Genomic DNA, 20,393 nt, shown 5'->3' with positions numbered 1-20,393 from the left:
GTACAATATTCCCAGACTACACACTTATAGTCATGATGGTGGCATGGTTAGATGTAGAGGCATTGACGTTGGCATGATATATGGGCAGTCCTTGATCTGATGATCACACCACACTTAACACATGAAAGAGTGGACATGGCATTGGTCTACACTGCTATCGGCTTAGTTTGACCAGCATTAGCCACATTTTTAAGAGGACACTCCGCTACTCGATGAGGTCCATTACAATGATAACACTGCATGGGTCCCCTTCTCATAGTCGAGTTTATGTCTTTTCCCTTCCAGTGTACTGTGGTTTGAAACACTGGTCCTAGCATTTTGTTTTGTAATAGTTCGATGTGATCTTCATTGGTTCCTCGTAGTAGTTGTTATCAACTTCTACTTCACGCATGACTTCTCCCTCTTCCAAGGGTTCCTCAATCAAACCTGGTTGATCTTGGCCTATGGTGGTAGAACAGGTGGTGGCAATGGTGACATATCTTGTATTCTAAACATTCCTCTTGGTAAGTAGGATGTATTAGGTTGCCCTATATAGACACATTGGTTTGCATCGATGGTGCTAGTAAGGCTAGAGACACTTTGGGTGCTGACAATTGACTTTCAACTTTTCCAAAATGGTATACTGAGTTCCTCAACTATTATGTTGCCAAATTGCTTGTTCTTGGATCCCACGTCTTGTTGACTAGAGACTCATGATGCTGCTACCACCGAAGCTGCCTTGGCATCTTTCGATTGCGACAACTCAAGCATGTTATCTTCATATTCAATGGCCAACTTACATCGTGTATCCAGAGTAGTCGGTCGGGTTAACACCAGATAATCACGCATCTTATGATCTCGGACGCAAGAAAATAATTGATCATCAATTAACCTTTTCCTCAATTTTCATCTTGAGTTTAGATACTTGAGACGAGAAACATAATCTCGCATGGAATGATTTTCCTTTTGCTTGATGTTATGGAGCCGAGCCACAAGACTCTATCTATCACCACTTTAAGCAAAACTCAATATGAACACATTCTTAAGCCATGTGAAATTGACTTTATCTTCAGGCTTTAAGGCTCGATACCATTGGTGGGCCTTCCCTTCTAGGGTCAGAGAAAAAGCATGTATCATGGTTACATCACTCACCAGCCCACATGTTTCACAGGTTGACTCAAAGATCTCTATGTGTTGGATCGGGTCCCCATCTCCTAAGAACTTTTGCACAAGCTTTGAAATGATGTGTGGCTTCACCTGATATGGTCTAGATTCAAGGGCAATGCCTAGTTTCCTAACCATGCCTCTGCCCATTTCTATAGCCATATTCAATAGATCTTCCCTTGTGACCGCATTTAGATCTATGTTGGGGTCCACAATTGGCTTTCGAGGAGCTACCCCCCTACCTAGACCTTGTCCTCTATCTGCATAGGTTCTTCTATTCAATTCAAGTCCATGGATGGGTCTGAGCACATCCTCGTCACCTCACTCATCTAGTGGCCTCCACTTGCCTTTATTGAATTAGAAGTTCCATGCTCTGCAAGAACGTGGGATCATTGATCATTTCATGTATATCCTCTCCCTTGTAGAGCCGATCCTCTCCTCCTACAGATGCCCTAGGTAGATTGTCCACTTCTTCTTGCGTTTCAAGGATTTTCTCAGCCTTGGGTTCCGCATTTATGAGTTCTAAGGCTAGTATTCCTCCTTCTATCATTCCCATCCACATGTTATCAATGGCATTTCTAGATGTTTTTGGTTCCTTTCCATGTTGTCAAAACATATTCAAATTATCAAATTCTCTCTGTTCTGCCATTACTCTTCGTGTATCGAACTCTTGCCTTTTTAAGCCCAGTAGTCGCAATTGGCACTCAGCTTTAGCTAGTTTCATGTCAATGTCCACTTCCTCTTATGTGGAGAAGAAGATTTGACCCATCTTGGCAGCATTTTCCTTGTCCCTCCTAACCCTAGGAGTCATTCCACTAATCCTCACTGTGTTGGCATTCTTGGGGCCAAAAATTAGGGTTTTTTGGGTTGGTAAGTCCGGTCTTAAACCGTGTCCCACACTTGTTGATGGGCCCATGCCTGCAAATTGTGCTTCATCTTCTGTGCTGTGTTGTAGACCAAAAAATCCCCTAGCCATATCAAAGATTCCACTGGACTTCGCAAGAGAAGATGATTTTTCTTCCTCTCCAAAGCTAGAGAATCTTAGCCCTTCGTCCATGGATTCTTCACTATTGGTTTCTATGGTGATCAGATTTCTCCAAGCTACAACACTCAATTGAGTGCTCGCCATGCGGCCTGAACCAACACTTCTTTGGTAGGAAGAACCTGGGTGATTTGATGCATTGTCTCGTTAGAGACAAGGTCATCTCCAATGAGTTTCCCTGACCTTAAGAGCATGAGAATATGATTCAACAGGCTAAGTCACTACTCTAACCATTACACTTGGTTTTCCATCAAACAGACTCATCTTGTCATGAAATAGTAGACTACGTTTCACGTCGTGGAGGTAGCAGTCAATGATTCACGTCGTGAAATGTATTTCTCGCTGTGAACTACTGGTGCTTCACGCCTCTAAATTTTAGTTTAGAATTACATTAATGCAAGTCATGTGGAGACTCCTATAGTGCAAATATGCCTCTCTCTTACCTCTGGTCTGACTATTCTTAATCCGTGAAATAGCAGACTACAGTTCACGTCGTGAAATAGAATATGTTTCATGCCGTGAATTGTTTCACTGCTCTTTCACGAGATAAGATTTTATGTTTCTTTGTGTCAAAAGTGTTGTTGGGGCCATAGCCCCAACAAGGGGAATACTCACTCACACGACTCTCAATGCATGAAGATAAAGAATCAACAAAGAAGAAGAGAGAATTGTTCTATATCATTGCTCGACACAATACATGAATATAAAGAGGCATTGTGCTCCTTTTTGCCACACACACACACCCCCATTGATACCACCTCTTAGGCTAAGGATATGTTTCCACTTGGCACACCCACTACACTTGGCACGCACCATGGACTGAGCGAACCCATAGTGTCCAAGGATCCCTTGATAGAAGTCGAACGAATGGCAAACAGATGTGCAAGTGCATCAAAGTCGTACAATCATTTTGGGCATAGCCGAGGCAGTGCATAAGTGAAAATGTTGACATATAATGAAGAAGCTTCAAACTGGTACATGATGTAGCTTTTGTCGGCTCACCGCAACGATGGTACCCACATCAAACTGAAACCATCCTCGACAAGCCGCAGCATCTTCTCAACTTCATCTCCGCAAATCACCATTTTCCACAATGAATCAGCACTCAGTGTAGGCGCTCCATCCGAACTTCTGATCTGGTATGTCCCTCGTCATCGCCATAAGGCTTCATCCGACTCTTGGCTACTCCGTGGAGAATTACTTGGAGAAGACCCCTGGCTTACAAGTATCCTGCAAGTATTAGAACAGGGTACAAGAGGAATATGGCACACAAGCTTCCTCAAGAATGGGCTAAGCCATCCCTCTCTGCACTGCATCACTTTGCATCTCCAAATTCTACAACAAGGTGAGCACACTGCACTCATCCATACATGTAGGCTTTGACCATATGGCTGTACTCTAGACTCTGAGCATGGTGTTCTATTGCTAGCATGACAAAATTGAACCCAAATGCCATGCTGCTGCCCGCATGATCACCCGGATGGCTTCACACTCTGTTGTTAACCCGGATTAGGTCATGTTCTTGTCACAAGACCTTGCTATTTGCATGATGATTCTTAGACTCCTCTGCACATGCCACCGCTTTGTTGCATATCGATCAGATCCTTTAGTCCACTGCTCTTTGGCCACTCCGGACTCATCCTGTTTTGCAATGCCACATGGCCCGTCTGCAGCGCCACATGGAACACCAGCCCGTTAGACATGCAGCTGCATTCTGCACCCGACTTGGCCCTTTTGATGACTACTAGGCTAGGCTCTAGAATCCCATTCAAGACCACTCTAGGCAACCGGCTGCGGATCTTGATCTTTGGCTAGATTGCAGCGTGACAGGCAATTCCCAATCAGCCGCATCGCTTCTATAACATTACTCGGGGCTTCTAGAATCGCGATACCATCGCCAAACAGCAATTGGCAAGGAACCATCAGGTCTTCCATTTGATCACTGTGTGGTCACCATGTGTTGGGGCCATAGTCCCAACACAACAAGGGGAATACTCACTCACATGACTCTCAATGCAAAAAGATAAAGAATCAACAAAGAAGAAGAGAGATAACTGCTGTATATCATTACTCGACACAATACATGAATATAAAGAGGCATTGTGTCCCTTCGTGCCACACACACACCCATTGGCACCACCTCTTAGGCTAAGGGTATGTTTCCAGTTGGCACACCCACTACAAGTGTCAAGATAAGACGCCCTAACTTTAGTAAGGCAATCCCAAAAATTTTGTACTGATGGCGAAAGATAGTGTTTCACGTCGTGAAATGCAATGTGTTTCAACCGTGAACTACTTTTTTGCACTTTTACATGTTGACGACCGGGTCAACATAATGATGTTTTAATTGAATTAGAGTGTGTTCTTCTAGTCCAAATGATCCAAAAAGGTTGTGCCTAGCAATAAGAGTGTAACGCAAGTCACAACACAAGCAATGGCTCCTTGTTTATACGATTTTTCATAATTTTTTTGAAACAAAACAGAAAAAGATGTCACCAACTGCTAGCTCATGTGGTAGCGAAATTGATGACAAAAATAACAAAATTGAAAGAAAATCCAAGTGTGGCTTTCCTCTAGGCAATACCAAGTACTCACCCAGACTTCCAAACACACAATTTTCCACAAGTACACTCATTTCTTCTCTTCCATACAAATCTTATCTTCAGAGTACTCACCCAGACTTCCAAACACACAATTTTCCACAACTACACTCATTTCTTCTCTTCCACACAAACCTTATCTTTAGAGTTTCTCACAATACACCTTCAAAATGCAAAGGCAATAGTTAATCTTGCATAATAGAAACTGGAGCTTTAAGAGGATGAAAGAAACAATGGTTGTTTTCCCGAACGGGCGCTAAAAATGTTATGGCCTACTGCACCTCCCAAGAGAACTCCACACATTCACAACTGAAAGAAGCAATACACAACAACCATTGTGGGGTACTTTCCCAATTCTTCGAGCTCACGTCCCTTGAGACTCTCCAAGCTCGCTTTTGGAAGCTCCAATACTCCAATCTCCACCTCCACCCTGTCACCCCAGAGTCACACACACCACAATGCAAGGCAATTGTCCTCTCACTCTCCCATACACAAGCATAGAAGAAAACAAACACCCCGGCCATGGTGACTACTGTCGCTTCACATTCGTATAGGTACTAGTACAATTCTATTTCACATTGGAAATAACCCCTTGGAAGAAAAGTTTTATGTTATGCCTATAGGGACAATTCGTAAAGAGATCCTTTTGAGACGCGGATGGATGGGACACAACCGGTGTTATATTGATTGCGATACAAGGACAACAAGCCTGCAACTAGCCTCAAGACAAGTTACAGTCCTGATGATAGATGAAGAGCCCTTGTCACCCAATCACCCACCTTAAATTAACCACTTTCTTCTCCTGATCCCAATCACCCTACTCCCCGGTCAACATAAAACTATGCCACCCAAGAAGAGACATGTCCTTCACCTGAATATTCCATCATCTTGTCAAGCCTCATTTGCACCAATCTCCAAAGCAACTCAAGCACCAAACAAAGAGGCAACTAACAACAACTTCACTTACAAAACTAATGGACTGCAAGTACACACTCGAACCGGCTGCACCCAACCAAATAATCCTCACTGCTGGGTGCCTAAGAAGATCCTTACAGCCCAAGGTTATTATGAGGGTGCTACATCTCTGTGGATTCTCCGAAGATTCAATTCTCCCACTCAAACCCCGACAAAACTCAATACTTGTACCTTACGCCACCCTCTAATCACACCACGACTACCTACAAGTAGGTCCCTAAAGCTCTTCTAAACGCTCAACAATTCTATGAAGACAATCAGAACATCTGGTTACCGCGATGGCTGACGTGCACCGTTCCTCCTCCTGCGATCCCAGCACCGCAATAGTTCCAATGGCGACCCAAGATAGCCTCCATTGTTACCACCAATACTACTATGCAAGAAAAAGGGAAAGAAAAGATTCAGGAGGAAGCAATGGCTATACAAACCCCCGTCCACTGTCTCCAGTAGTGATATGCCTTTAACCTCAGCTACTCCACCAGCCCTTATTATCTGACTCCCCTGATGCACCCCCATTGAACCATTAGCTTCTCCAATCCCCCATTGCCCAGCCACTCCCTCCTGATGAAGCATCCAAGCTTCTAAAGGAACTGCCAACCTCACTAAAACCTAATTGGAGCCGCTTTCTCGCTCTTGACAAATTGGGCAAAGAGTCAATAAAAAACCCGCAACGGGGTGCTAGCTATATAGCCTTGGGGTGAAAAACATGTTTACAGGGTGCCCTTCAAAAAACAAAACCATGGTCGATCACTCTCAGAACCCACCATCATTCACTCTCAGAAGCCACGGCCATTCACTTTCAAAACCCACGGGCCGTTCACTCTCTGAACCCACGGCCATTTACTTTCAGAACCTGCAGCCATTCACTCTCCAAACCCACAACCGTTCACTCGCCACGTGGTTCACTCAGACAAGCCACGACCGTCCACTCTCACTTTCCTTAACCACATGGTTCACTCAGACAAGCCACGACTGTCCACTCTCACTTTCCTTAACCACATGGTTGTTCACTACTAGAAGCCACGCTCATACCTCCACAAACCCACGCCCGTACCTTCTTGGAAAATCTATCTAAAGGACCCACCACCTTCATTTCACCCACTTTTCTCCCTTCACTCTAGCAAAACTCTTGTAGTTTTTTCCTCCCGATGCGAGCTTTTTTATTCTCACACTCATGGCAGCCCCCGCACAGTCACACTCCTCCTATGAGGTCCTTCCTCATATCCCCAAAAGAAGAAGTGATCGGCTGGCAACTGCTTTGAGGAGTATGCGAAGCATCCAACTTATTTGTCCCACCTGAGTGAGACTCTCATGAAACAGGTCAACGGCCACACCATCCATAGCCTCATGAAGAATACCCACAAGGTTAAGCATAAATTGCTCTATTACACCAGACCCTGTTATAAAGGATACAACGAACCAAGCCATTGTGGCCCGCCTAGAGCAAATAGGGCTCGACACCTTGACCACCCTTTAGCCCTAGGGGCCCAATCTCCTGAATTGCTTGTATTTTATGGAGACATATAGCGCCAACCAAGCTATAGGGCAGGTCATCAATAACAAGGGACAAACACAGACTGACCACCTCAACCTAGACCTTGTTTGGGATGCTCTTAATCTTCCCCGTATCGAACAACCCTATGTCCGACTCAACAACGTCATGTGCTATGTGGGCGATGCCTACCACAGGGACCGGCCAAAAAGGACGGAGTGGAGTGGCAACACCTCTCTCGCACTAAACTCGTAATGCCAACCAGGGCCCTGATCTTCCTTCTCAACACCCACCAGACCGATAGGTTTAACCGTTGTAAGCTGTCCACTTTAGCCCATGTCCACCAAGGTCTCCAGGTAAATTGGGTCAAGTATCTCCATAAAGAGCTTCATTCAATTTGCTCCAACCCCCTAGAAAAGCTCGCCACCTCCTCTCTCTTAACGAAGGTGATTTACCACACAGCGGACTGGGAGCAGCTACCACAACCAGTTCGCATTCAAAGCCCAGCTACCATTCCACCCCATGTCCCCGAATCTAGACCCTCTCCGACTCTTGTGCGCCCGCGCCCCCCAAACGCCATCACATTGAGACCCTGCAACAAGAGAAAGCCTGCACATAGGCTGCTGCTGTGGCCAAAAAGCTTAGCTTAAAACTGAACAAGAGGAAAAAGCCAGACGCAAAGCACAGGAAGAGGAGGACATCGGCCGCACCACCCAGTTCTTCGATGAAAACCTCAACTCCAACTCCAGGCCACTCAAGAGGCTACCCACCAAGCCACCCAAGCCCTTTCCCTCACCCACAACGAAACCCACGAGCTTCAGAGACGAGCTACATAGGCCGATGCTAAATGCAACCGCCTTTGGCTTTCTTTCCACAAATACCAATAGGTGGCAGAGACAACCCTACTCTAGAAGGAGGCCCAGCTCTCTACCCTCAACCCCCACCCTCTAGGCTCGTACCAAAGCGCCATTGAAAGGAAGGTCGACGCTCTCATAGAATCAGCTATGGAGTTACCGCACCTCACCACCCCCCCCCCCCCCCGCAAAACCCCCACCAGCTTCTCGATCTCCAATACCGCACCCTCCGCCTCAATCTGCTGCAACACGATATTTTCCTTGACGACCCCATCTGTCCCGCCAAGCTCTCTTGCCTCCTCACCAAACTTCCCTCCGCCTCCCTATCCCTTCTCGTCACCCTTCTCTTCCAAACCCAAACCTCCTTCTCTCCCTCTTCACATTTCCCATCCACCCACTTACCACAAGCGTCATAAACTCGGCCACCAATCTTATGTGGTATGGGCATGCCATGGATGATGACACCACCATAGATCTTTCTATCTCCCACGTGGAATACCCTTTCGGCATCTCCCCGGAGCCTCCTTCTACTCCAAATGTCCAAACTGCGGCCCCAACAAGACCACAACGTCGGCGACAACGATGGTAGGGCAAGCATCAGCAAGCCCCCCAATGATCCCCTGCTCCCCAATTTCCTCCTCATCACCCTCCACCGCCCCCACATCACCAATCTCACCCCGAGCCAAGCTTTCAACCCCCACCCCACCTCTTGCACCGCAACCCTACCCCTTTTCCCCTCACCATCCTCAACACCCCCTCGTGTTCCCTCTCCACCTCCATCACCCACACACCTCTGTCACCAACACCTCCAACCCTCCATCTTCACTTGGGCCTCCCCATGCATGTCACTGATATACTCTTGACATTAGCAAGGCCCCCACCTTTCCTCGATACCACCCTCGTCACCGTTGCCTCTTCTTCAGCTTTCTCTCCACCTCTGTCGCAATTCCTTGCTAACCTCCCTTTCTCCACACCCTTGGAGGAAGGCGAGATTCCACCACCACCCCCGCACGAAAACGAAGAGGTGGACCCACCCCTCAACCCCCCTAACTGGCGCGACCCACTAGATCGCAGAGAGTTTGAGCAAGCTATCAATATTTTGCTCAATCAACAACTCCAAAAGCTCCCATCACCAAGCTGATCGACCATCTAGACGTACCTATCCTCCCGCCTTACCTCGACACTGAACACAACACATGGAAGCACCAACATCCGCACCGGCAACGTGGCGGTTATCAACGGCCCCCCTCTCATGCTCGGCCCATCACCTTTGAGCTCATGGACGAGCAACCTATTTGGCATCAACCCTTCTTGTGCAAATCCTACATTTGGGTGGAATACTGCAAGACACCCCACCACTTGTAGATCAAACTTTCATACCTATCTATCCGCAAATGCTACGTCTAGCGACAAGAGCAAACAACAAACCCTAAACTGCAATACAACTTCCCCTGGTTCACCCCACCGACGTCCCAAAGCTCATGCAGCACTAAGACCAGCATGCTCACAAAGACGCACGCTTTCATCGATCGATATGATCAGGTTTCCAACCCTGCCATTGTAGAAACTATCAAATTTTTCAACCTCATCATCATGGTCCTAGAAACCTTTTTAAAATGGAACCACCATCGGGAGGGAAGCCAAGGCCTTACCTTCAACGTCAACAAAGACCCTACCTTGAAGTAAACGTTCGAATACTATGAGTGCATCCAATGAATGTCTGCCTAGCAACTGCACACCTTCGAGGACATGATGGAGAAAATGTTTTGGACTAGCTACAAAGTCTTTCACAGATTCCCTCGCATCCCAAATCGTGGTACGACTTCATCAAAACATATTCCATCTACTATCGTTGACTATGCCTGCAAGCTCCGAGGACAAATCTGAATTAGAGAAGGGGGTATGTTAACCACATTGGTTAACATTGTTTTGAAGCATGGCTACACTTCATGTAGCTTGTTTTTATGTAACCGCACTACGCACTTCATGTAAAAAAACGTATAGGATGACCGAGCTTACGGCCAACCATAAGAATAAGCCTAGGTATACATGGAGCTAAGCAATCAATTTTGGACCCCAACTGGAAAATAGTCAACCAACAGTTATAAAAAGAGAGCTCATACATAATGACATGAAATATAAAAAGAAACAATCCCATTATCATATTTGAGCTTTCCCTCTCTCTCTCTCTCTCTCTTGTGGCTATGGTGGTAAGCTTATGTAGGTTTATGCTTGCTTACTTGATTGTTGGTGTATGCATGCAAGTGATGGCCTCTTTGCTTGCTTCTTCTTCTCCCACTTCTTCACTCTTGCACATATGAAAGCATGAAGTAAGAGTTGAGCTTTCCATAGCTCCCTTCATAGCTTTCTTTCTCTTTGCTCACTACCTAGCTCATGGAAGCTCCACTTGAGTGACACAAGCACGGTGGTGGAGTTATTCCCTAACGGCCTCACATAGAAGAGTTAACTCTCATCAGGGTTGGCTAATCTCTTCTCCTTTCTCTCTCTCTTGTGCAAAGAAGTATGTTCAATTACCCGCAATAAGAATTTTCTTTCCTTTTTAAGGGATTAAATCATTTAATTTATCACACTACCCCCAATAGATATTTGCCTCATACTAAGTAAGTCTACAGCCAAATAGGTGTAGATCACTTAAAAAAATATCTGATGGTTAAACATTTGTGTAATCTGTAAACGTTTTGTGCTATGAGCAATCGCAAGAAATAACAGTTCAGCTTTGTGTTTAGTGATTTCTATGTCATGTAACTAAGATTTGTAACGTATTTCAATGTCCAAGCAAGCCTCGTGTCCTAAAGAGAATGTTAATCTCCATTTTTGTCGTAGTGTCTCTCGGTACCAAAACTCCCATAAATGATGATTTCATGAGTCGTTCAGCTGCATAAGCATCCAAGCAGGCAGTTGCGATGATGATTTTGAGTCTAGCAACCATCCCCAATAGGATGATCAAACGCATTTCAAGAGGTAAGGAGAATCCTTATTTTAGGTTAACTCAAGAAAATACATCAAGCTAGCCTTGTTCTTTGCAGAAAGGTTTAGACACATGAAAATTGGTTGTACTGGCACTCTTTTCATGGTAGTGGACTTTGGTGTAGTGGTGGTTTTTCTTGAATTTGAAATCTGCTTGGTTAAATTGGGGTACCAATATGAACAGATTTGGCACCCTCTTTAGGGCTACAACGTTCCCTTGCAAGCTCCATTGTTACTTGTCAGGTAATTGATTTCATTGCGTGTTTTATATGGACAAAAGCTCTTGCTGGTCTACGAAATAGAGACAGTCGTTGTCTCGTATGACACTCAAATTATCTATTTCTGCAGCATCTGCAGAGAACACTTTCTCTGGCTTTATTTCAAATTTTTGGCCTGCACAATTAAGCACAATGCCTCATCAATGCCTCACAACATGTTTTTATGTGTGTGCAAGTGAGCACAGGGGTGTGGTGGGTAAGAGAGTACGTGGGAGTGTGTGTGTGTGTGTGTGTGTGTGTGAGAGAGAGAGAGAGAGAGAGAGTGTGAGTGTGTGTTGGCGCGGGGGGGGGACATGGTTCAAGGCAGATAAATGCATGCATTTTCAGTCTCATTAAATAATACCTGCGACCTTCATTAGCTCTTCAAATGACCTCGGCAAGGCAATCAGTTTTCCACATGCCTCTGTTGCTTCTCTGCTTGTGGGATGGTATTTGAAGATTGTAACTCGCCTTGGGTAAGAAATCTGTGCCAGATTGCAGACTCTGTTGTGCAGGAATGGTGCAGAGACAACGCTGAACAGGGACTCCTCAAAATTCATTACTTTGGTCCCCTTTCCTGAAAACTTTGTGGAAATTTTTCGTTCAGGACCGGGGAAGCCATGACATTTTTCTTGTAGGTTGCCTGCAGAGTGTTGTCCCCTATGGTGTTCTTCCTTTGACATGGATTGCTTATCCAAGCTTTTGGATGGAGACAAGTCTGTGGAATTAGGGGGAAGGCTATTAAGCAGGGTCATGTGACTCTCCTGACCTCGCAGCAAATTCTTTGCCACAGCCACACGAAGGGGTGTCAAGCCATCTGATCTGGTTGAATTGATATTTTCTCCATAATTGAGCAAATCTTGCAAAACCTGAGTGTCCCTTTTCTGGACACCGCTACATAAGAGCTCCCCCTCTACTTCTGAGTTCAAAGTTGCATTGTTCTCCCGTAGCAGTTGAGCCACCAACCCATGACGTGCCTTTATGGCTTCCCATAAGGGAACATTGCCCTCATTGTCTGCACAAATATCTATCTTAATCAGTACATTTACTGCTAGGCAAAAACTTTCTGCTACCTAAACAATCTTTGCTGTCCATCAGAGAGAGAGAGAGTGTTGCCTGGAATGTTTGGATCAGCGCCATATTCAAGGAGAACTTGAATGCACTCCATATGCCCATTGGCTGCTGCTATGTGCTGAATACATTTGAAAGAATATGTCACCTCTCAAACTAAGCAATGCAGCACTTGACAATTTTATAAGCTCTTAGAAAGCATCACACACAACTTTACCAGAGCTGTCCGCCCACTATGATCTGCTGTGTTTGGATCCATCCCTTGCATCAGAAGCTGAAGTATCAACTCACTACTTCCTACTGATGCAGCATGTGGAAGACTCATCATTATGCCCCCCCTCCCGGGAGAGATTGTTTCCTCTATCTCCTTTGCAAGCTCTAAAATGTGTGCACTTTTGGATTCTTTCATGTGCTGTCATTGAAAGTCAAATCAATATTAGCATTTGGCAAGTAGCAAAGCCAAGTCAGTGTTGTGACCACCTCAATGAGCATGGATTTTGGAACCTGAAAAAGGTTGTCCACCATGATCCGTCCATCCACCATGTTGGCTTGCACTATGTTCATGAAACTGATCCGATTGATTCGTAATAGTTGTGAAAGCTTTTTGGTGCGTATTGTGAAGGGCTGTGGCCTGAAGCACAATACTCCTATCTCGCCAACAACACCACCTGATTTTGCAAGTTCTGCCAACTGATACAAATATACAAACAGCATTGTGCTTTGACACCTTGTTACAATGAAGCAAGTCTTGAAAAATTTGAAGCAAACAGCAGAAGAAGAAAATGGATCTGCAAATTGCAGGAGCATAATAATGTCTCAAAGGGATCTGATTCATGTACATAAGCACCACAGAATTGTGGTCTACACGATAGGTTCAAAAGCATGTGACAGAATTTGATGCATATGAGCCTGCATAGACAGTTTAACTTATGCCTTGTAAGCCCTGTTCAGGAGAGAGAGAAATGTTAGTAGGGGGGAAGGGCAGGCATGAGGTTGCAGCAGATTCATCTCTGGCATGTGTATGAAGAGCAACCAGAGAGCAACACCAGATGTGACAATGTCCAGCAACAAATGGAGCATTTTACATTAGGATGTAAATACAAGGCTAAAGCTCAGTGGCACAATGGTATATGTGGAAGAAAGGGGAGCTAGCTTTCGAGGCATGTGCTATGTGAGAAGTGTGAGTGGATTCACAGCACTGTCTCAAGAAAATCAACACCTGCTTTTATGGGCTGTAGACTCTTGCAGGTAGGCTAAAAAGGCAACAGAATGTTTTGTTCATAGACCTAAAATAGATCTGCATGCAAGGTATTGAAAAGGCGAGCTGAGACCAATTTTGAAGGAAGTCATGGCTCTTAAGATGCTGTGCTCCCTCTCTGTGCTGTAGCTTTACTGAACAGTTTTAATTTTCAGCAGAGAAAACATATGATGGGAAGCTCATACCTCTTCCGTGCCATTATTGCATGTGTACAAGTCCTGCCAATCAACAGAAAAATAAATGAGCTTAGGCTATGATGCGACATTTTGAACCTGGGAACTAATACACAGCAGCCACCACTTGGGCTAGAGCCCAGTGGAAGAGGTGAAGTTCAAAGGAAGGAATCTGTTTTACCACTGCTCCTGATACTACAATGTAAAACTCGGTGGGAGCCTCGTTTTGTAGGATGACATCCTCTCTTGGTGGAAAGTATTCTGCCTTCATTTCTGTAACCTTAAATTACCACCAGAGTGATTTAGCATAACAAAGAACAGCACTGAAAATGTCAATCAAATGACTTGAAGCAAGAACAAGTTCTACAATCAATCCCATGTGAAGTGCAGAGCAGAGTTCCTGGCTTTGAGCAACATACAAGCTGTAAAAGGAAGTCATACGAAGTTCCTTGAAACAGATAGGCCCTCTCCACTGTCGGGAGAAACAAATGCTGTGCAATACTAGAACGAATTGCTTTCGGTAAACCAGGCATGATCTCCTCATGCTTCAGGCTCTCGGTTCTGAACTTCAGCCGTATGTGGTCTAACATTTGATCATGCAGTCTTTGTGGCAACCGATTCCGTTCTGCAAAGTTTGCAATGCCTTGAACAGAGTCTCTCTGTAGCAACATAACTGGGCATCAGACACATTTGGTTTGTGGTTACAACATGGCACAAAATATGCTTCTTCTTGAGTCATTGACTCTATTGCAGTCCATGTCTTACAAATTTCCGGGTACGGCTTGTCACATGCACGACCAGGTTGGTCATATTGCCTATCAAGTAGGCTGTGAACCCTAGGTTGAAAAACATGTAGAAAGTCTCAAACACCATCTCCGTGTAATTTTGGGCATGAAGGTCACCATAGCCAACTGATGTCAAAGTTGTTATCGACCAGTACATAGAATAAATGTAGCAAATCCATGGGCTCTCCTCTCTAAAATCAGGAAGCACAGATCCGATCCAGGTTTTATCATCCTTATCTTTTGGGTACCATGTTGCAAGCAAGAAATAGAAGCAGCCTGCACAATGAACAACCAGCAAAGTAACCTGCAAAAAGAAAGCGTTTGTTGAAGTGCAGACTTCATCTATTACAATATCAAAACAATGGGAATGGAAAACCAAGCAGGAGTTCAAACACTGACACCGTACCCTGATTTTGATCTATTGAATAATCCTAGTCATTTTGCTGTGGAGAAAGTCATAAGAGGCCATTCAGGTCAACTCTATCCGAACACCTCAAAGCACTAATTGAATAACAAGAGAAGCAGAAGACCCCTGACTCATGTTGCATGGCTCCCCACCCAATCTGCCTTCTGGCATTCTTCATCTCCCCCCCCATTGTTCAGTGTCCCCTGTGAGGCTTCCCCCTATCTAGCTGTCATGCGGACTGTTTGCTGCCAGTTTTCTTGCCAACAGGCCTGTGCCAGCTGCCAGCTGTCTGCCGCTGGGCCCACCATTCCTTATGCCAACCTGTACTGTCAATCCCAACCTGCTGCTAGACCTGTCCTCGCCCCTCCGGAACCCTCCCCCTTGTCACCCCGCCTTTCTCTATGTCCCAGTACACTCTTGGCTTGCACTTCATAAGCATTCATTCTACCTCTGAATGTGGGAAGACTCCACCTCTTGACATCTATGTCTTCACTTGAAGCCATCACCCATGTGTGCAGGATCCCTGGTAGCACACCAACCTGTGCCCATCTTCTAGACGGTAGACCACCTGCATATTGTGTTCCCTGATGAGTAGGGCTGCATCACCACATTGAGTTCATTGACCTCAATTACATCTTGTTAAAAATCAATGCTCCACCCTCTCCTTGTAATTACGCATCTATCAAATTGCTCTATTTTATAAGGCCCCCTATGACGAGTTGACATGGCTGAGCAGCGTGGACGCCCAGCAAAGCGTGGTTTAGAGGCCAGATGGTTGGCTTACATAAGCTTTAGTATAGTATCAAACAAACTAAATGCAAGTGCAGACTAATATTTCCATGTTTAGATGTGCTAAGGAAATATTCTTCAGACACCTCGTCCTCAGGTTGTGGCACCTAAATGTAGGAAACCTGCAGGAGCGGGCGCACGTACCCACGGCAACGCCAGCACACAAAAGACCGCAAACCAACAACACCCCCACGGGAGGGCATGGTGGCCGCCGGCAAGCTCCCATCTCTTGCCCCACCACCCCTCCCCAAAACTTTTGACTTCCCATGTTTTGGCATATGGAATAATCCAACACATGTTCCAACCATGCATCAATCCGAGATTAGCTACATGATTTACCACTCCAACACCCCCCTACAATCGCACGGCGCAATCATCAGGAGAGGAAGGGACATCAAACACCACTTTGATACCATGTAGGAAACCTACAGCAACCGGCTCATGCACTCACGGCAACACTAGCACACACAAGACCGCAAACCAACAGTACACAGATGTTGAGAGTGAGAATCAATGAAGGTGATTGAGTCAACCTTCCATGTATATCCATCCATAATAATAATATGAAAGTACAAAGCAACAGATAGAGTGTCCTTTCACACTGGTATCCAAGGAAAAAAACCACATGGAAAAAAGTGTCCTTGGTTAGGTCCTAGTCACACGAAGCACTATCATAAGTGTACATTTGCCTTCAAATCCCTCCTGTAGTGTAAGTGTGAACCTGTAGAAGGTAGCAAATCACTTTCTATATGAGAGCAAGCCTAAAGCTTTTCGGAAAGCTTCAAACTTCTGTCTAGGCAAAGCCTTTGTAAATAGACCACCAACATTGTGTAGCGCATTACGATAAATTGATCTCTCTTGCATATTATCTCCCCCTAACATAATGATAATGGATCTCAATGTGCTTGGTATGTGCGTGAAATATGGGATTTCGTGCCACAGCTATAGCACTCTGGCTATCAGTGAGAATAATAGTGGGTGTTTGCCAACACTCATGAAGATCAGCCAATAATCTCCTTAGCCATACACAAACTATTGTAGTAGTGAAAGCTACCTTGTATTCAACCTTGCAAGTAGATGGGGCAACAGCGGGTTGCCCAAGATATGCATGAACTGCTAAGAAAAAAACAATTCCCATTGGTGGATTGCCTAGTATCATAGTCACCTGCCCAGTCTGAATCACTATATGCATAAAGCTGCAAGCCCCCCCAAGATAGAACCTTGCCCCCCCCCCCCCCCCCCCCCCCCCCCCCCGCCCCCCGGGAAAGAACAAACCAAGATCAAGGATACCCTATGGATAACAGAAAATGCTTTTCACAGCTTGCCAATGCTTTGTGCCTGGCGTGTGCATGAATTTACTCAACAGAGACACCCCCAAAAGCTATGTCACTGCGTGGCTGTAAATGCCGACTTCAAAAGGTAATGACTCAAGTTTGCGGGGTTTCATAAGGCACTGTCATGCTGCTCTATCCTGACTTTGAGCGATTTTCATCTCTTCCAAAGGGTCTGCATAGAAGGGCTACCAAGCAGCCCCTGCTGTCCTCTCCTTGGAGCTTAAACAAACTTGGCGCCATTTCATGTGCATTATGAAATTGACCTGTGGTCTCTGTAGTTGCTCCTCCAAGTGTTTTCATCAAGGGGGCTGCTGTGGAGATTGACACACCAAAATGCACCTATCTTGTTTAAGGGGGCTCTGGCTTTGTGTCCAAGCCATTGGCTCTCGACTTGATCTGCATCCTTGGGTAGATAGCCTATGTGCCAGAATAGAAGGCATTGTATGTGAGCCCCGCAAACTCTGTTAGTCTATTGGGCACCACGCCTGTAAAGAAGGTCAAAGACAAGGAAGGGACAGAGAGCAGCCATGTGCCCCTCAAAGCAACAGCAGGCTGTGCTGCCCAGCACGGTGGTTTGGCTAATAGAGCAATCTCATCTTACCAAAGTTGGAGACACCAAGTTTTTGGAGTGTGAAATGATGAAAGAATAAGTGTTTGACTTACACATAGCAGCTTTAGACTTCGTATCCAGAAGTAGGTGAAGCGGATGTCTCTCTCTAGCCTGCAACAAAAGATAGTATTTAAATGTGGTCCCATAAGATTTTTAATCCTACAGCATGCGATGTTGAAACGTTTCTCATAGAAGCAACATTGAGTTACCGAGTGAAGAAGTTACTGACTCTTTGTAGCCTCCAAAGGCGAAGCACGTTGAGTGCACTGTAAGTTATACCTTGCCTATACTTCTGTGAGAGTGCAAGTGCCTGTATGGGAAAAGTGGATGCAACATCTAATGCGAAGCCTGTCTTGAGGTACCTGTGCACATAAAGAACATGCAGAAAGGCAGAGTTCAAGGTATTATATAATTAGAGCTTTGGTAATAAAGCAAACCTAAGAATACAGGCGGATTATACCTTGCAGCGATTTGGGAACGTTTGTTCACAAGGAGATTCGTCTTTGTGTCCACATATGCAACAAAAAATGTAAGAAAGATGTCTGCAACAAAGAAACAGTCCACTACAAAGTCTGCAGCAATATAGGGCCATAAATGTGTGTTGATGAATCCCAATTCAAAAGGCGACATCCAAGCCGAGTAAATGACCAGAAAAATCAGAAAGGTCTCCCAGCATCTGCAAAACAAAAATGTCAGCATGTTAGAAACTTAAAGAGTATTAAAAAGCCCATCCAGGGTGCTTTATCCACATAGTGGCAGCGCTGTGCTTGAGGTGCCACCAAGGCCTCTTTGCAGCAGAACAGGAAGGCAGTGTGGAGACCTCCAAGCGGCACCCCCAGGATGGCATACTTCTTCCACTGCTGAAGTGGAGGTAGGGTACTGTCAAAGCAACCGGTTGCCACCACCCTCGGGCAGATGTCTGCCTTTCTTGCTGCTAATGTTGTGAAGCTTTCTAAAATAGTGCATAAGAAACAAAACCGTCTGCTTTGAAAGCACATAAAGATCCTCTGAACCATGGAACTTTAGCACTTTTATAAACTAGAATTTAAGCTACATGAGAAAAATACTCATAACGCTTGCTGCATCAATGATCACCTTCATGGTATTGGATGCGTGTGCAAAGAAATATAGACTAAATGTGCTTACTTTATCTACTGACCATTTAAGAAAACAACAAAGGTCAAAATACAGTGTATATGCTTGTGTGGAAAGAAAGCATTCATCTAATGCTGGCCTTTGATGATATTCTAGTGCAAGTTTTTAAGTAAGAGAGGTGAAAGACCTGTAACGGGGATCATAAGGAAGGATTATATTCTTGCTGATGGACAAGAAGCTATGGCTTCTGGCTCCTAAGGCTGGTAGAAGGTCACTGTCTAAGTTATCAAAGCGCGCCAGTTCAGGATTATCGAGCCTGCAGGGCCTGCAGCTGCTAGACCAAACATAGAGAGCTCCCATTCTTGAAGCCGAGCTTCGTGATGTGATTAAGGCAGGTGAAAGTGAGAGGGCAGTGTGCTATCTTGACATCTGTTGTGGTAAGCACGAGGAGGTTTTCTTGGCAGGCTTTTACACAGGAAAAAGCTGCAGTGAGGAAAAGGATGCTGAAAGGAAGAAGTCTGTTCGAAAGCTTATCTCTATGGGGGATGAAAGAGAGAAAGAGAGGAATACTGTACTGTAGCATGCAGAGGTTGATGCAGCATGGAAAAGATCAGCTTGTAAAGCTTGCAGCTGATGCAGCAGTTCTGACAGGTGAAAAGCAAGCTAAGTGTTCAGGTGATATTGCAGGCGAATCGGGAGCTGCAGAAACCAGACACGGTATTGTCTTGTTGCAAAAGTTGGCAGAGATGGAGTCTCAGAGCTTTGAAAGCTTTCTTACACAAGGAAGCTTAAGCTGTCTGGTATGGCAACAAGCGGCATTTTGGCAGTTTATATACACAACGAAAGGTGGAGGACAGCAAAGGTGATGCTAGCTAAGGAAAAGTTAAGTAAGATCAGCGGGAGAGACATGAGAGATTGAACGTCTAATGAGATTATGCACAGTGATTTGTTTATGGTGGGGCAGCAAGATTTTCTAATATGGTGGAAGGTGTAATCGAGATCCACCATAGACAGGCTCCACCATGGGCGGGCTCTTCTCTCCCTTTTCTTTTGTCTTACTGTGCAGCGCAAGCTCCTCTGCAACCTCCATAGCTGCAAAGCTTGGAAGGGGAACACATCCGGCACTCCCACAGCACACCCTCAGGAGCAGCATTTACCTTTCGACGTTGTCGGTTCCGCATATTATTGGAAAGCCTCTTCCAAACGCAAAGGTTTTTGTTCACTGAGTCGGCAGAGATGGAGAGATTCTTCGCAGGGGCCTGTTCGATTAGACAGTTAAACAAAAGGTCCCATAGTGACTTTCGCATATGTTTGCCTTTGTTTGCATATCAGCCAAGCTGGATATTACGCCGACATGGCTATGGCGTTTCAGCACATGTTAACAGCCAAACGATTCTCCGCTACAGTATTGTTCCGCGATCGCCTTAATCTCCTGCAGCTTGTAAATTCACACCTTTTTGGAGAAACCCAGCCCTGCATCAGGCTTCATAGGTGCTTATTGTAGCGGGTGCAACCCTAACC

At 45.3% G+C, this 20,393-nt stretch overlaps 1 protein-coding gene across 2 annotated transcripts; it reads right to left on the bottom strand.

Moving 5' to 3' along the window:
- Positions 1–11,084: 11,084 nt before the first annotated feature.
- On the bottom strand, positions 11,085–20,158 carry LOC147630737 (potassium channel KAT3-like). Of its 2 annotated transcripts, none has more exons than XM_086810718.1 (13): positions 20,030–20,158; positions 18,238–18,453; positions 17,987–18,139; positions 17,831–17,888; positions 14,619–14,942; positions 14,273–14,512; positions 14,035–14,133; positions 13,866–13,898; positions 12,927–13,112; positions 12,640–12,834; positions 12,468–12,543; positions 11,716–12,366; positions 11,085–11,487 (listed from the first exon to the last, which is right to left on the bottom strand). In XM_086810718.1, the coding sequence occupies exons 2-13, from the start codon at positions 18,405–18,407 to the stop codon at positions 11,360–11,362; spliced, it is 2,313 nt and encodes a 770-aa protein (XP_086666844.1). In that variant the 5' UTR covers positions 18,408–18,453; positions 20,030–20,158; the 3' UTR covers positions 11,085–11,359. The 2 variants fall into 2 exon arrangements, with proteins under 2 accessions (XP_086666844.1, XP_086666843.1); XM_086810717.1 differs by lacking the exon at positions 20,030–20,158 and adding an exon at positions 19,060–19,354.
- Positions 20,159–20,393: the final 235 nt, after the last annotated feature.

This window comes from Cibotium barometz, chromosome 16, assembly GCF_041138505.1.
Source record: "Cibotium barometz isolate CiBa-2024 chromosome 16, ASM4113850v1, whole genome shotgun sequence".
Lineage (NCBI taxonomy): Eukaryota > Viridiplantae > Streptophyta > Polypodiopsida > Cyatheales > Cibotiaceae > Cibotium > Cibotium barometz.
Note: the sequence above shows the minus strand (reverse complement) of the source record. Positions and strands in the feature narration are given on the sequence as shown.

Coding starts and splice junctions, on each gene's coding strand:
- LOC147630737 (XM_086810717.1), bottom strand. CDS start 19,232: ATGGGAGCTCTCTATGTTTGGTCTAGCAGCTGCAGGCCCTGCAGGCTC. Junction 14,134..14,272: donor ATGACTTCCTTTTACAGCTT/GTATGTTGCTCA, acceptor TGGTAATTTAAG/GTTACAGAAATGAAGGCAGA. Junction 13,113..13,865: donor GCAATAATGGCACGGAAGAG/GTATGAGCTTCC, acceptor TATTTGTATCAG/TTGGCAGAACTTGCAAAATC.